A 13,483-nucleotide genomic window follows, 5' to 3' on the forward strand; every position below is an offset into this window, starting at 1 on the left:
TTCCAGTTAGGTGTGCGCACGCCACGTGCATGTTCGTTGGAAGATTTTTACCCTAGCAACACTCGGTGGGTCGGCAGGGCGCCCCCTGGAGTGGCGCCGCTATGGTGCCGGATATATGCCCCTGCTGATCCAGCCACCCTTCAGTTCCTTCTTGTCAGCTACTCCGACAGAGGGGAAGGAGGGCGGGTTTGGAATGGATATGAGCAACACATCTCGAAGAACAACAGTTACAAAGGTGAGTAACCGTCTTTTCTTCTTCGAGTGCTTGCTTGCTCATAATCCTTCAGTTAGGTGATTCCCCACGTCCTTATGTAGGCGGTGGGGTCGGAGTGAAATATGGCAGAACGTAAAACTGCGGGAGCCAAAGGCTGCAGTATCTCTTGCTGTGAACCAGAGCATAATGCGAAGCAAGGGTATGGACCATGGAGATGCGCAGATAGATCTCGTGGATAGGTACACGAGTCAGCAAGGTGCAGATGAAACCTGAGCACTGGTCAGAATGCATGTGATGTGGCTGGGGAATGTGAGCCAAATCATAACAAGTGCGGGTGCACATTATCACCCCAAGATGAGATCCTTCTGAGAGGAAACAGGTAGGCCTTTCCTTCGGACTGCTACTGGCAACCGAGAGTTGGGGCGTGTTACAAAATGGTTTTGTCCGCTCAACATAAATGCGAGCGCTCTCCAGATGTCCAGGAGAAGTGCAATTGTGTCGCTATCGCGTTGAGTGTGGTTAACATGAAAGGCCGAACCACCTTAAGGAGGAAAGCCGGGTGTGATCGTAACTGCACCTTGTTTGTGAACATAAAGTATGGCGGAACCACCATAAGAGCCCTGGCTCGAAGCTCATTGGCAATGTAATGGCTACGAGGAAAGCTGTCTTCCAAGACAGGTATTAGCAGCGAGCTAGGTCCGCTTAGGGGTCGAACGGAGGAGACATAAGTCTGGTTAAACCAGGTTGAGGTCTCAGTTGGGGCTGGGCGCGTACCTAGGGTGTATGAGCCTCAAGCCCTTGAGGAACCCCGAAACCTAGAGTGTGAGAACACAGAACGACCACCTTAGCCTGGATGGATGGTAGAGATGGCTGCCAAGTGTCCTTGACGCGAACTCGCCGCTAGGCTGCTGTTGCAGGCCGGAGGGTAGTCCAACAGAGAGGGATCGAGACCCAGCAGGAGTAAGATTTTAAGCGTTTTGCACCTGTAGGAGAGACGCTTCCACCTGGCCAGGTACGTTGACCAGTGGAAGGCATCCTGCCCACCCTGATAGTCACGTAGCAGCCACACCATGAGGTGAAGAAACTGCAGGTCCAGGCGGCGAAGTCTGCCGTGGTCCTGAGGTATGCGAGGTCTGGGTGGAGTGGCAGGGTAATTGGGCAGGCTATTGACAGGCCTGAGCAACGTGGCGTAATATTAGTGCTGCCCTGGAACACGCTGGAGTGATCATGATGATGCGCGCCCTGCCCCTGCAAAGTTTGAGCAGGACCCAATGAGCCAGGGGGAACGGCGGGAAGGCATAAAGGTGTCTTGGCCCTTCCACGGCATGAGGACAGCGTCCGAGATCGGTCCCGGGGAGAGACCTTGGAAGGAGCAGAACCTCGGACATTTCCTGTTCTCGCAGTAAGCGAACAGGTCCATATGTGGGGAAAAATCCCACTTCTGGCAACAAATGCATCACATCAGGCAGGGCGAGCACTCATGAGACAGGAAAGACCTGCTGAGTTGAAACGCCAAGGAGAAAGGATGCTACCAGATTTATTGAGTGGGCTATGCAAAAGTCCCAGAGATGGATGGCCTCCTGACAAAAGGAGAGGACCATGTCCCTTCCAGGTTGTTTATGTAGTGCATGGCCATTGTGCTGGCTGTAAACACTGAGATGCCACGGCCTCGCAGCTGCTGCTGGAACCCCTGGCACGCCAGGCAGACTGCTCTCATTTTTGGACATTGATGTGGAACGCCAGCTCCTGAGAAGACCAAAGGCTTAAGCTCGAGAGGTACTGAGGTGAGCACCTGAGCCGAGAGATGACGCATCCATCGTCAGGGACAGTGAGGCTGGGCGGATAGGAGCGGCATCCCCTACCCACACCAGGGAGGGAGTTAGCCACATTCTAGGGAGCCTAGGGTGCTGAGGGAATTGGTGACTATCGTGACCATTGGGCCCCTGTCGGGCGGTACGCCGATTTGAGCCAAACTTGGAGTATGACAGAGGCAGAGCTTAGCGGTTTGGTTACAAACTAGCAGGCAGCCGGGGATCCAGGAGACCGAGAACAAGTGCGAGCCGAGGTCGTTGGGAAAGTTGCAGACCTCGAATGATCGGTGCCATCGCCTGAAACCGTGGCTGTTGGTAAGCAGGATCTAGCTAGCTCGGAGTCCAGGATAGCCCCTAGGAATTAACCTCAAGCGGGAACCAGAGTGGATGTTCCATAGTGATCATCAGGCCTAGACATGTGAATAGGTCCTTGACGATGCCCACACCTGAATGACTTGTGTCTGAGTCTCCTCAGATAAGCCAATGGCATCCAGATATGGAAAAACGCATAGTCCGACGTCGTCGGAGGTAGGTGGCGACTACGGCCACACACTTGCGTTAATGCTGTGGGGCTGCAGAAAGGCCAAACAGCAGGACCGTAAACTGGAAGTACTGATGGTTGGCTAGAAAGCGGAGTATCCCTGTGCGGAGGGAAGATGGCAATGTGAAGGTACGCGTCCTTCATATCGAGGTGCGCATACCATTCTCCAGATCTAAAGGACAGGAATAAAGGTTCCCAGGATACCATGCGGAACTTCAACTTATCATAAACTGGTTGAGTCCTCGTAGGTCTAGGATAGGTCTGAGACCTCCGTATACGAAGTTGGGATTAGGGAATTAAGGGAGTAATTGCCCCCTTCATCCATCGGCGTCGTGCACTCTTGTAAGAGGAATTGCGCCCGAGAGGAGTCCTGAAGAGGGACAGGGTTGGAACAAATTGGAGGTGGTACCCATACTCCACCATGTGTAGGGAACCCAGCGAACTGAAGTTAACTGGGACCACGCCAAGAGGAAGTAGGATGGGATCTGGTTGTAACCGTACGCCGCCTCGGGCGCACCTTCGAAAGTTCGTCTTTGGTGCCCCGGTCTGTGATTGCGAGGGGCCTCGATCTTGGCCCTCTAGGGGTCCTGACGGTCGTCTGCGGACCACCTCAGCCTGCGCTGTCTGCCAAATCCTAATCTGTGGCTAGCACAGAGTGTGGCGGTGTGGCTGGGACAAAAGGCCTGCAGTAGGTCGTCGGCGTATGCACGCGAGAGAGAGGCATTAGGACCTCTGTTGCCCTTCAGGCTTTGCAGCCTGGGGTTGATTTCAACGCGCAAAGAGGCCTTTACCAACAAATGGTAAGTCGTGAAAGGCGGGAGTTTGAAACCGAAGCCATGAGATGCGCCTCGCTGGTACACGAGGCCTGGAGAGAAGCTCTGGCCGCCTTTCCCTTCCTCCAAGAGGGCAGTGAACTCTTGGCGGGAGTCTTGATTGGAGAAGCTCCATAAATTGATTCACGTTATCCAGGGTGTTATGATTATAGGGGCTAACAGGGCTTATTGATTTGCCACGCAGGGCTATAAGGCCCCCTGCAGAATACACCTTGCGGCTGAGTAGGGTCATTCGCCTAGCCCCCTTCGATTTTGGGGCTGGCGCCTGTTGGCCATGCCGTTCCCTTTTTTCTTAACCAACTGAATGACTAGTGAGCAGGGAGGAGGATGGACAGACAAGTAGTCGTACCCTCCATAGAGTATCGGCATTCGCCTGGATGGTCCGAATAAACGGGTAGGGCCCCTCTAGTGGGGCAACCGGCGAATAATGTGCACTACCGGGTCCCCTACCTCCAGGGGACCTCCTGCAGCTGGAGGTCCGCATTGAGTGCTACCTTCCATAGGAGGTCCTGATGGGCTCTCAGGTTGTTGGTGGGCACAACCAGAATCGCGGTCCTGAGCATAAGAGCTGTCCACGTGGGAAGACACTGATGCGTGTCTGGATGCCATGGAGATGCTGAAAACCATGGGCAGAGTCTGACTCTACCAGACCTTGTCCCAACTTGGCACCTGGGACCGGTACCGGAAGGCGCACTGGTACCTGGAACGAGATCCGGACATGCGACCAGAAGCGGTGAAGGGAGGTCGACCGAGATCTCGAGGTGGGAGCGGCTACGGGAATCACAGTGCCTGTAGTGGTGCTGGGAGCCAGAACAGTGCTGAGATTATCGGGTTGGTGAACAGGACACCGACCTGTGCGGCGATGCGACCGGTGCCGAGGAGAACAGCATCGGGACTGCAAGTGGCGTCGGGAGTGGAGTGCCGACGGGACTTGGAGCGTCTGCGGGAGCGTGATCATGAACAGTGCCCGCTCTGCTGCGCTGACAGAGGGTGGTCGTATCAAAGGCGGCTTGCCAAGAGACTGTAATTACCCGCACCGGTGGTGCGGGGGTTCAGGCAGCATCAACTCTGTCATGGCAATGAGATTCCTCGCCGTTGGAAATGTCTCTGGCGTGGAGGAACAGTAAGCTCGACCACAGTGCGTACCGGGGAGCTGTCAGACACCGGATTCAACGGCCCTTGTGGGACGAGGATCGACGGTGCTGTCGTCGCCAGTGCCTCAGCAGGTGTCGGTGCGGTCCCTGCGTTGCAGGCCGGAGGGTAGTCAACAGAGGGGATCGAGACCCCAGCAGGAGTAAGATTTAAGCGTTTTGCACCTGTAGGAGAGACGCTTCCACCTGGCCAGTACGTTGACCAGGTGGAAGGCATCCGCCACCCTGATAGTCACGTAGGAGACACACCATGAGTGAAGAAACTGCAGGTCCAGGCGCGAAGTCTGCCGTGGTCCTGAGGTACGAGGTCTGGTGTGGAGTGGCAGGGTAATTGGGCAGGCTATTTACAGGCTGAGCACGTGGGCGTATTAGTGCTGCCTGGAACACGCTGGAGTGATCATGATGAGCGCGCCCTGCCCCTGCAAAAGTGTGAGCAGGACCAATGAGCGGGGGAACGGCGGGAAGGCATAAAGGTGTGGCCCCTTCCACGGCATGAGGACAGCGTCCAGATCGGTCCCGGGGAAGAGACCTTGGAAGGAGCAGAACCTCGGACAAATTTCGTGTTCTCGCAGTAAGCGAACAGGTCCACATGTGGGGAAAAACCCCCACTTCTGGCAGCAAATGCATCACATCTAGGCAGGGCGAGCACTCAATGAGACAGGAAAGACTGCTGAGTTGAAACGCCAAGGAGAAAGGATGCTACCAGATTTATTGAGTGGGCTATGCAAAAGCTCCAGAGCTGGAATGGTCGCTCCTGACAAAAGGAGAGGACCATGTCCCTTCCGAGTTAATGTAGTGCATGGCCATTGTGCTGGCTGTTAACATGAGATGCCACGGCCTCGCAGCTGCTGCGTGGAACCCCTGGCACGCCAGGCAGACTTCTCTCATTTTTGACATTGGGCTGGGTCGGTAGGGGTATATATCCGGCACCATAGCGGCACCACTCCAGGGGGCGCCCTGCCGACCCACCGAGTGTTGCCAGGGTAAAAATCTTCCGACGAACGTGCACGTGGCGCGCGCACACCTAACTGGAATGGATATGAGCAAGCACTCGAAGAAGAACTGTGTTTCTCCAGCTTGCAGTATAAATTCAGTTTCCCTGAAATAGGGACTGTCTCAGTTTGTCCTTGTGGCTTGAAGTACGCTATTGAAACTCATAATAATCAATTGATTCTCTTATGCTGTCAGAAATACTGTATATGCATGTATACACAATATTTTGCCATTATATTTGGAAGTAAACTCTTATAATATGGTTTGGTTTTTTTTCCTTCATAGCGTGTTCTGGAATCTGAAGAACAAGTACTGGTTATGTATCATAGATACTGGGAAGAATACAGTAAAGGGGCAGACTACATGGACTGTTTATACAGGTAAATTTTGCCAAGAAGTTTTTAAACTAAGTAACTGGAGATCACTGGAGTGAGAGTTTGACAAAAATTTGAAGAGTTGACTAAAGGATGCTGTAGAAGATGAATGCTCACATAATATGGTGGCAGCTGTAGCATGGTTAGAATATGGCCCAGATTTTTAATGACTACAATGTTATAATTTGATGATTATCTCTATGAAATAGGTTTGTGGTCTCGATTAGTGTTTAGTGCAGTGGTTCCCAAGCTGTGGTCTAGTGATGATCTGTGGAACACATGCTAGTGGTCCACAGAAAGTTGGCTGGCCAAGTTGTGCCAACTCCCATCTCTGTTTCTACATGCTACACGGCATTAAAGATAGGAGGGAGCTCTGTGTAGCTCGAAAGCTTATCTCTGTTACCCACAGAAGTTGGTCCAGTAATGTAATTTACTAATGTCATTGTATGTAAGAATTGTTTGAGTAAATGTCCACGCAATTTCCATCGTTGGTGCAAATAGAATCTGATCTTGCGTACAAGGGCTTTTTTGAATAGCAGTGTCTTTCCTTTGGGGTGGCACCTGCACCCTGAATAGCCTCTTGTCCTGTATGCTTTTCGCTACAGGAGTCCGTGAGGCCTCAGCCATCACTCAGTTCCTTCTTACTGCCTGTGATTGCAAGATGGAACATCCGCAGCATCTAAATCCGTTGCTTCTAGGGATTAGGCTATTACTGTAGTACCTTTTTAGGTAGGTTAGAGCAGTTAGAAGGTTAGATTTGTTAGGTTTCATTTTTGCCCATTGACATTGAAAATAAATCCCCTTTATGCATAGCTATTTTCTTTCCATGCAAAGCAGCACGAGTGAGAAGTGGATGTAAAGGACAGGAAAAACCAAGATAATAAAACTATTGTTAACGCTGGTGTTCTTAGTCTATATTATGTAAAACTTTAAATTTGACACTTAATTGATTTTTGAAGTGTTTAAGCCTCACAAGTTTTTTTTAGGTGAGGACTACCATCATGTCTCATTTATAATCTCTCTTCGAATATCCTGCTTTTCTCAGGGGTTTTTCTAAATTACTTGCATATTAAGAACTCTATATGAAAACAGAAATTTTATTTCTGGTCTCTGGTATAAAGGTGGAAACCTGTATGGTTTCCTAAGAACTTATTGAATGAACATGCTAGACTTGCGATACAGCATTCAGTTTTCATATATATAAAAGTTAGTTTCTAAAATTTATTAAATTTACTTACTTTCCATTTTCTTGTTCTTCGAGTGATTGCTCATGTGCATTCCACAAGAGGTGTGCATGCTCACCATGTGCACCAGTGTTGGAAGTTTTTCCCCTAGCAGTACCGTAGGGGAGCACCCTTAGCAACTCCTGGAGTGGCACCTCTATGGCGCAGTCTAAGGGGCACTGTGCACCCCTCTTCCCCCCTCAGTTCTTTCCTGCTGCCAGTAAAGGTGCATCGGAACTGCTCTCCTCCAGCTTTCTTCTTCAACTCTTGTTTGTTCATAGTTAGTAGTACCTGTAGTTAAAGTAGTTTAGATGAGTGTTTAGTTTAGTTTGGTGGCATGCCCTGTGTTTTAAGTCATGCGACACTTGCAGGCGGCCGATGCCAGTGAGTGATCTGTATGTGGACTGTTTACACTGGCTGGGGAAAACCCATCTCAGCGATCACTGCAAGATTTGCAGATCCTTCAAGACTCAGGCCAAGAAGGAAAGGGGCTCCAAGCCACTCTGATGGAGTTGATGTTGACCCCAACTCCAGTGCGCTGCTGTGAGTCGGCACTGAGTACCGTGGTGTTGGTGAGTGGCAACCCTTCGGTGCCTGGCAGTGCTCTCAGTCTGTGGGGCATGCCAAAAAGGCTAAGAGGAAGTCGTCTCCGCCGAGACACCAGAGCAAGACCAGGGAGAGACTAGACCCATGCTGGACAGTTCTTGATCCCTGACCTACAACTCACGTTGAGAGGAGCAACCCGGCCCACTCCGCGCCGACCTCCCTGGATATCTGGGTGCCCTTCATGCCGGAGGCCCTGCAAGTGGCTTGGGATGTTATGTCTCTGCTGGTACCAGGGCACCATTGGCTCCCCAGTCCAGAGGCAAGCCACCACTTGGATCTCTGCAGTCACCACCTGGTCGGTACCGTGCGTGGTCTAGGGAAGGTTCCTGACACCATTCGCCATCGACCCCCACCAGTTTGTATGGCGGGGTCCCGCTGGCAGGGGTTCCAGGCACCACTCTGCCTTGAGGGACAGTAGACCTCGCGAGGGGAGCGGGCCCCATTGAGACTAGGACAGGTGGCAGCAGAGGTCCTAGTCTCCAGAAGACTGTCGTAGCCCATCATGATACAGGCATCGATGCTGTTCCCTTTCTTGGTCTTGCTCCAGGACCCAGCTGCAGCACCGCGCCTGCAGTCCTAGGCATCAATCGCCAGTATCTTGCTGCTATGCATCCGCCTGTCAGAGCCACGGAGCAGCTGCTACCAGTGGTACTCCCACTCCTCCACGCTGGGATCATGGTCTTGTGGTCGGCACTGTTCCCAACATCAGTGCTCCTCCCAGTCACAGGACGGTGGCAGGTCATACACCAGCCCAGCCTCCCTTCATAGTAGTCAGTCAATAGGACGGGCTAGTCAGGCTGAACAGCCTGCTCTACCAGTGCCATAACAGGTGCAGTGTCACTGGGCTCCTTGGCTGGCCCCGTGGCCCCCGACGCAGCCACTGGTGGTAGCTTGCTTGGTGGCCGGAGCCTTGGAAAGACAGCCTCCCTATCTCAGCCTCCTAGACAGGAGTCAGTGGGGTGTTGATCTCCGGTTTCGCGCCCGGAGAGTGACCAAGTGATGGGACCTCTGACACTGGTGGGTATGCAGAGTAGCACACTCCCATCCTCATCCTCCCCTGATGAGGTGATTACTACTCCTCCTCCATCTGTTCCACAGGAGGACTCTAAGGCCCACCAGGAACTGTTGAAAAAGGTGGCACAGAGCCTCAACCTTCAAACCGAGGAAGTGGAGGAATCCTGGGACTCCCTCTTCAACATCCTCTTGACCTTGCCACTGCACAGGGTGGCAAAAATTTCAAACGCCTTGTGGCAATCTGCAGCTGCCTTGCCCCTCATCTCTAAGAGGATGGAATGGAAGTACTTTTTGTCCACTTAGGGGCCTGAATACCTGTACATTCACCTTGTCCCCAACTCCCTGGTGGCTGAGTCGGTCAACCACTGGGAGAGGCAGGGCCAACCAGCCCCTGCTCCAAAACATAAAGACTCAAGGAGGCTGGACTTATTTGGGAGAAATGTTTATTCATCCTCAAGTTTCCAGTTAAGGGTGGCAAACCATGAAGACTACCTGCGGCAGTATGAGTTCAGTTTGTGGGACACTCTGCCCAAATTTGAGGACTTTCTCCAGGAGCATGACAAGAGGGAGTGCAAGGCTCTGGTGGAGGAGGGTACAGCGGCTGCTAAGGTAACCCTGCAGGCAGCGTTGGATGCCGCAGGTACAGCTGCAAGATCTATGGCAGGGTTTCTCAAACAGGAGTTGCCGCTTCTGTAGCGAAAGCCCCTGCCAGGCCAGGCCGGTTTGTTTACCTGCTCCGTCCGCAAGTCTGGCTGATCGCGGCTCCCATGGGCTGCGGATCGCTGCTCCGGGCCAAGGGGAGCTGCTGGAAGCGGCGGCTAGTAAATCCCTCGGTCCGCGCTCCTTCCAGCAGCTCCCCTTGGCCTGGAGCAGCGATCTGCGGCCCATGGGAGCTGCGATCCGCCGGACCTGCGGACAGGGCAGGTAAACAAACCGGCCCGGCCCGCCAGGGGCTTTCCCTGTACAAGCAGCGACCCCTGTCTGAGGAAACCCCGCTCTATGGCCTCTGAGGTGTCCCATGAGGAGGGCGTCATGGCTCCCTTCTATCTGGGGATGTCCAGTGAGGCACAAAATTCCTTGCAGGACCTTGCGTTTGATGGCAGGACCCTGTTTGTCGAACAGATGGACGTGAAATTGCATGGCCTGAAAGATTCCCACACAGCTCTGGCCAAGACCAAGTTTAAGCCTCCGCAGGCTCCCACCCAGGCCACCCACTCTAAATATGAGCCCCATTATAAAAAGTTATGGGACTATAAAAAACGCCCAAAGAGGCAGTCCTGTTTTGCCCCCCAGCTTGGGCCTTCCAAGGGCAAACAGATGGGAAAGCGTCAGTTTTGACGGGATGACAGGGGCGACTGTCTAGTTCATACCAAGGATCCACCCACAATAAAGCTTCCCTTCTCCAAGTTGTGTGCTTTTCTCCCAGAGTGGTTACAGCTTACCTCAGACTGTTAAGTCCTCAACACCGTCTTCTGGGGCTACACCCACCAGTTTACCTCTACCTCACCCAACCACCCTCGGTCCCTCCTGGGGAACCCCTCTCACAAGGCCCTGCTAGAGCTGGAAGTGGGGCAGCTACTTGACCTAGTGATGCCAGCAGAGTTCAGACGGAATGGATACTACTTCTGCTATTTCCTTATCCTGAAGGCCAAAGGGGGGCTCAGGCCCATCATGGACCTGCAAGGACTGAACCAGTACATAGTAAAGCTCAAGTTTCACTTGAGACTCTCTGGCCTGCATCATCCCCCTCCCTCGATTCCCAGGATACATACTTCCACATTATATATTCAAGGGACAGAGGCATATCCTCTGTTTCACAGTTGGGCAGGAGCACTACCACTTTACAGTCGACCCGTTTGGCCTGTCCGCTGCTCCCAGGGTCTTGAGAAAGTGTGTGTCTGTGTGGTGGCAGCGTACCTCAGATGTCGTGGGGTCCAGCTCTTCCCCTATCTCGACGATTGGTTGGTCAAGGGCAGCTCTAGGTCACAGGTACGGGATCACGTGGTGCTTCTCCTGTCCAAGTGCACCACCCTGGACCTGTTCATGAACCACACCAAGTCCATGTTAAACTCTATGCGCTGCACTGGGACTATCGGGGTGGTCCTGGACACATCATGGGCAAGGGCTTCCTTCCCACAGACAGATTGAAGACCCTAAACGGCCTGATCTACACAGTTGCAAGGTTCCCTGTGCCCACAGCCAGAGCGTGCCTCCAGCTCCTGGGTCACATGTCAACATCCACATACATGGTTTGCCATGCCAGACTCCGAGTGAGGCCCCTCCAGCTCTGGTTGGCCATGGTGTTCTCCTAGTCCAGAGACAGGATGCACAAAGTCCTCACTGTGCCTGAACTGGTGATCTCCTTCCTATAGTGGTGGTCCTCTCTGGGGAACATGCTGCACAGGGTTCCGTTCAGAGTCAGACTCCCATCGGTGGAGCTAGTGTCTGACATATCAGAGCTGGGGTGGGGAGCCAAGGTGTGGAATGTTCAAACCCAAGGTCTCTGGTCTGCGCAGGACCTTGCCCCGCATATAAACATCAAGGCGCTCAGGGCAGTCTGGCTGGCATGCGTGGCCTTCCGCTTGCACCTGGAGGGCAGAGTGGGTAGGATTCTCACAGACAACATGGCCTCGATGTTTTACATCAACAGGCAAGGCGGGGCCCACTCCTCTGCCAGGAAGCCTTCCGGTTGTGAGACTTCTGTATAGCCCACAACATTTGCCTACAAGCCCACCACTTACTAGGCACCCGGAACTCATGGGCAGATAGCCTGAGTCAAGACTTCTCTTCTCTTAGCACGAATGGTCGCTACATGCAGAGGTGGTGCACAGGATTTTCCAAGAGTAGGGAACTCCCCAGGTGGACCTGTGTAATAAGCCTCTGTCCCAAATCTGGACTTTAGCGTCCAAAATCTGGGTGCTTAGCATGAACCTCCAAGCTTAATTACCAGCTTGGATCTTATCTCGCTGCCACCAATCAGGATTCTGAGTACCTGATAAACTCTCTGGTCTCCCCAAACCTTTCCCTGGGGGACCCCCAAGACTCAGATGCCCTGAGCCTCAGTTAAAGGACAATACCACTTTCCCTCCTGCTCTTTAACTTCTCTCCAGATTTTCCCGCCCTGGGGAACTAGGAGATTTCCCTGCTTCAATCCCTTGAAACAACAAAACAGAGAGGACGATTTACCTTCCCCCCTCCTTCTTTTCCCCTCCCAGTCTTTCCTATGAGAGAGACAGTACTCCTGGCACAGGAGATTCCTCCCTTGCCTTAAACTAGGAAAAGAAAATCCAACAAGTTTTAAACAGAAAGCTTTTATATAAAAAAAAGAAAGAAAAAAACATGACATTGATCACTGCATCAAGATGACATAACACAGGGCTATTTGCTTAAAGAAAATATGAATAATCGCCTTATTCAAAAAGATACCAATTTTAAACATTCCAGCAACTCACACATGTAAATACAAATACCATATAACTATTGCTTTTCTTTTTGTACTCACAACTTGGAACAGAAGGGTAGAAAAGGAAGCTTGGAGAATGGGGGAGGGGGGAAAAAAAAAAGCTCTTCCCTCATAGCCGAGAGAAAACAAACAGGCAGAACAAAGACAAAACACACCCAGAAGTTCCCTCCCTCACTTTGAAAAATCCGGTTTCCTGATTGGTCCTCTGGTCAGGTGTTTGGTTCCCTTTGTTAACCCTTTACAGGTAAAAGAAACATTAACCCTTAGCTATCTGTTTATGACAACCTGTTTGCGAGTTAGCAGAACCGCCTGTTCCACCCGCCGATGCAGGGATACTCCCATGTTATGACTGGATGATTCTTTAAGGGATTGGATTGGATTGTCTTTTCCCATACATTAGGCTCCCAGTCCCGCTGTGAAACCTGAACTTGGTGCTGGCCTGGTTGACAGGTCACCCATTTGAGCAGCAAGCTATGTACTCCTGCTCGCACCTCTCGTGAAAGGTAGCCTTCTTGATGGTGATCTCGTCAGTTAGATGGTCTTGGAGCTCAGCTCTGACCTCCGAACCCCCATATGCGGCGTTCCATAAGGATAAAGTCCAGCTCTGACCACATCCTTCATTCCTCCCCAGAGTAGTCTCCACCTACCCCATGGGTCAGGACATCATCCTGCCGGTGCTCTGTCCCAAGTCCCATGCGTCCAGTGAGGAGCGCCGCCGCCACGTGCTGGATGTGAGATGGACTCTGGCTTTTTACCTGGAGTGGACAAAGCTGTTCAGGAAGTCGTTGCAGCTGTTTATCACCTCAGTCGAATGCATGAAAGATCGGCTGATCTCCACTCAGTGGCTCTCCAACTGGATCACCCTGTGTTTTCATACCTGTTACTACCTGGCGGGAATCCCCACGCCACCGATTGAGTGTGCCCTCACAACTAGGGTGCAAGCCTCGTCAGCTGCCTTTTTAGCCCATGTCCCCATTCAGGACATTTGTAGGGGTGTCACATGGTCTTCGATTCACCTCGCATTATGCGATTGTCTCCCAAACCAGGGAGGATGCCGGGTTCGGCAGGGCTATGCTCCATCCCGAGTGTCTGAACTCCAACCCACTTCCAACAGATATGACTTGGAATCTCCTATTTTGGAATGCACATAAGCAATCACTTGAAAAAACAGTTCTTCTTCGAGTGCTTGCTCATATCCATTCCAGTTAGGTGTGCGCGCGCCGCGTGCACGTTCGTCAGAGAAACTTTTACCCTAGCAAC

At 52.2% G+C, this 13,483-nt stretch overlaps 1 protein-coding gene across 6 annotated transcripts in view; it reads left to right on the plus strand.

Moving 5' to 3' along the window:
• Positions 1-13,483, plus strand: part of CUL2 (cullin 2) — a 138,187-nt gene that overhangs the window by 15,200 nt on the left and 109,504 nt on the right. For all 6 annotated transcript variants that reach the window (XM_032795313.2, XM_032795317.2, XM_032795316.2 and 3 more), the window contains exon 4: positions 5,829-5,923. In XM_032795313.2, the coding sequence (XP_032651204.1) occupies positions 5,829-5,923 (95 nt within the window). The remainder of the gene's footprint in view (positions 1-5,828; positions 5,924-13,483) is intronic.

Source organism: Chelonoidis abingdonii, chromosome 2 (assembly GCF_003597395.2).
Source record: "Chelonoidis abingdonii isolate Lonesome George chromosome 2, CheloAbing_2.0, whole genome shotgun sequence".
Taxonomy (NCBI): domain Eukaryota; kingdom Metazoa; phylum Chordata; order Testudines; family Testudinidae; genus Chelonoidis; species Chelonoidis abingdonii.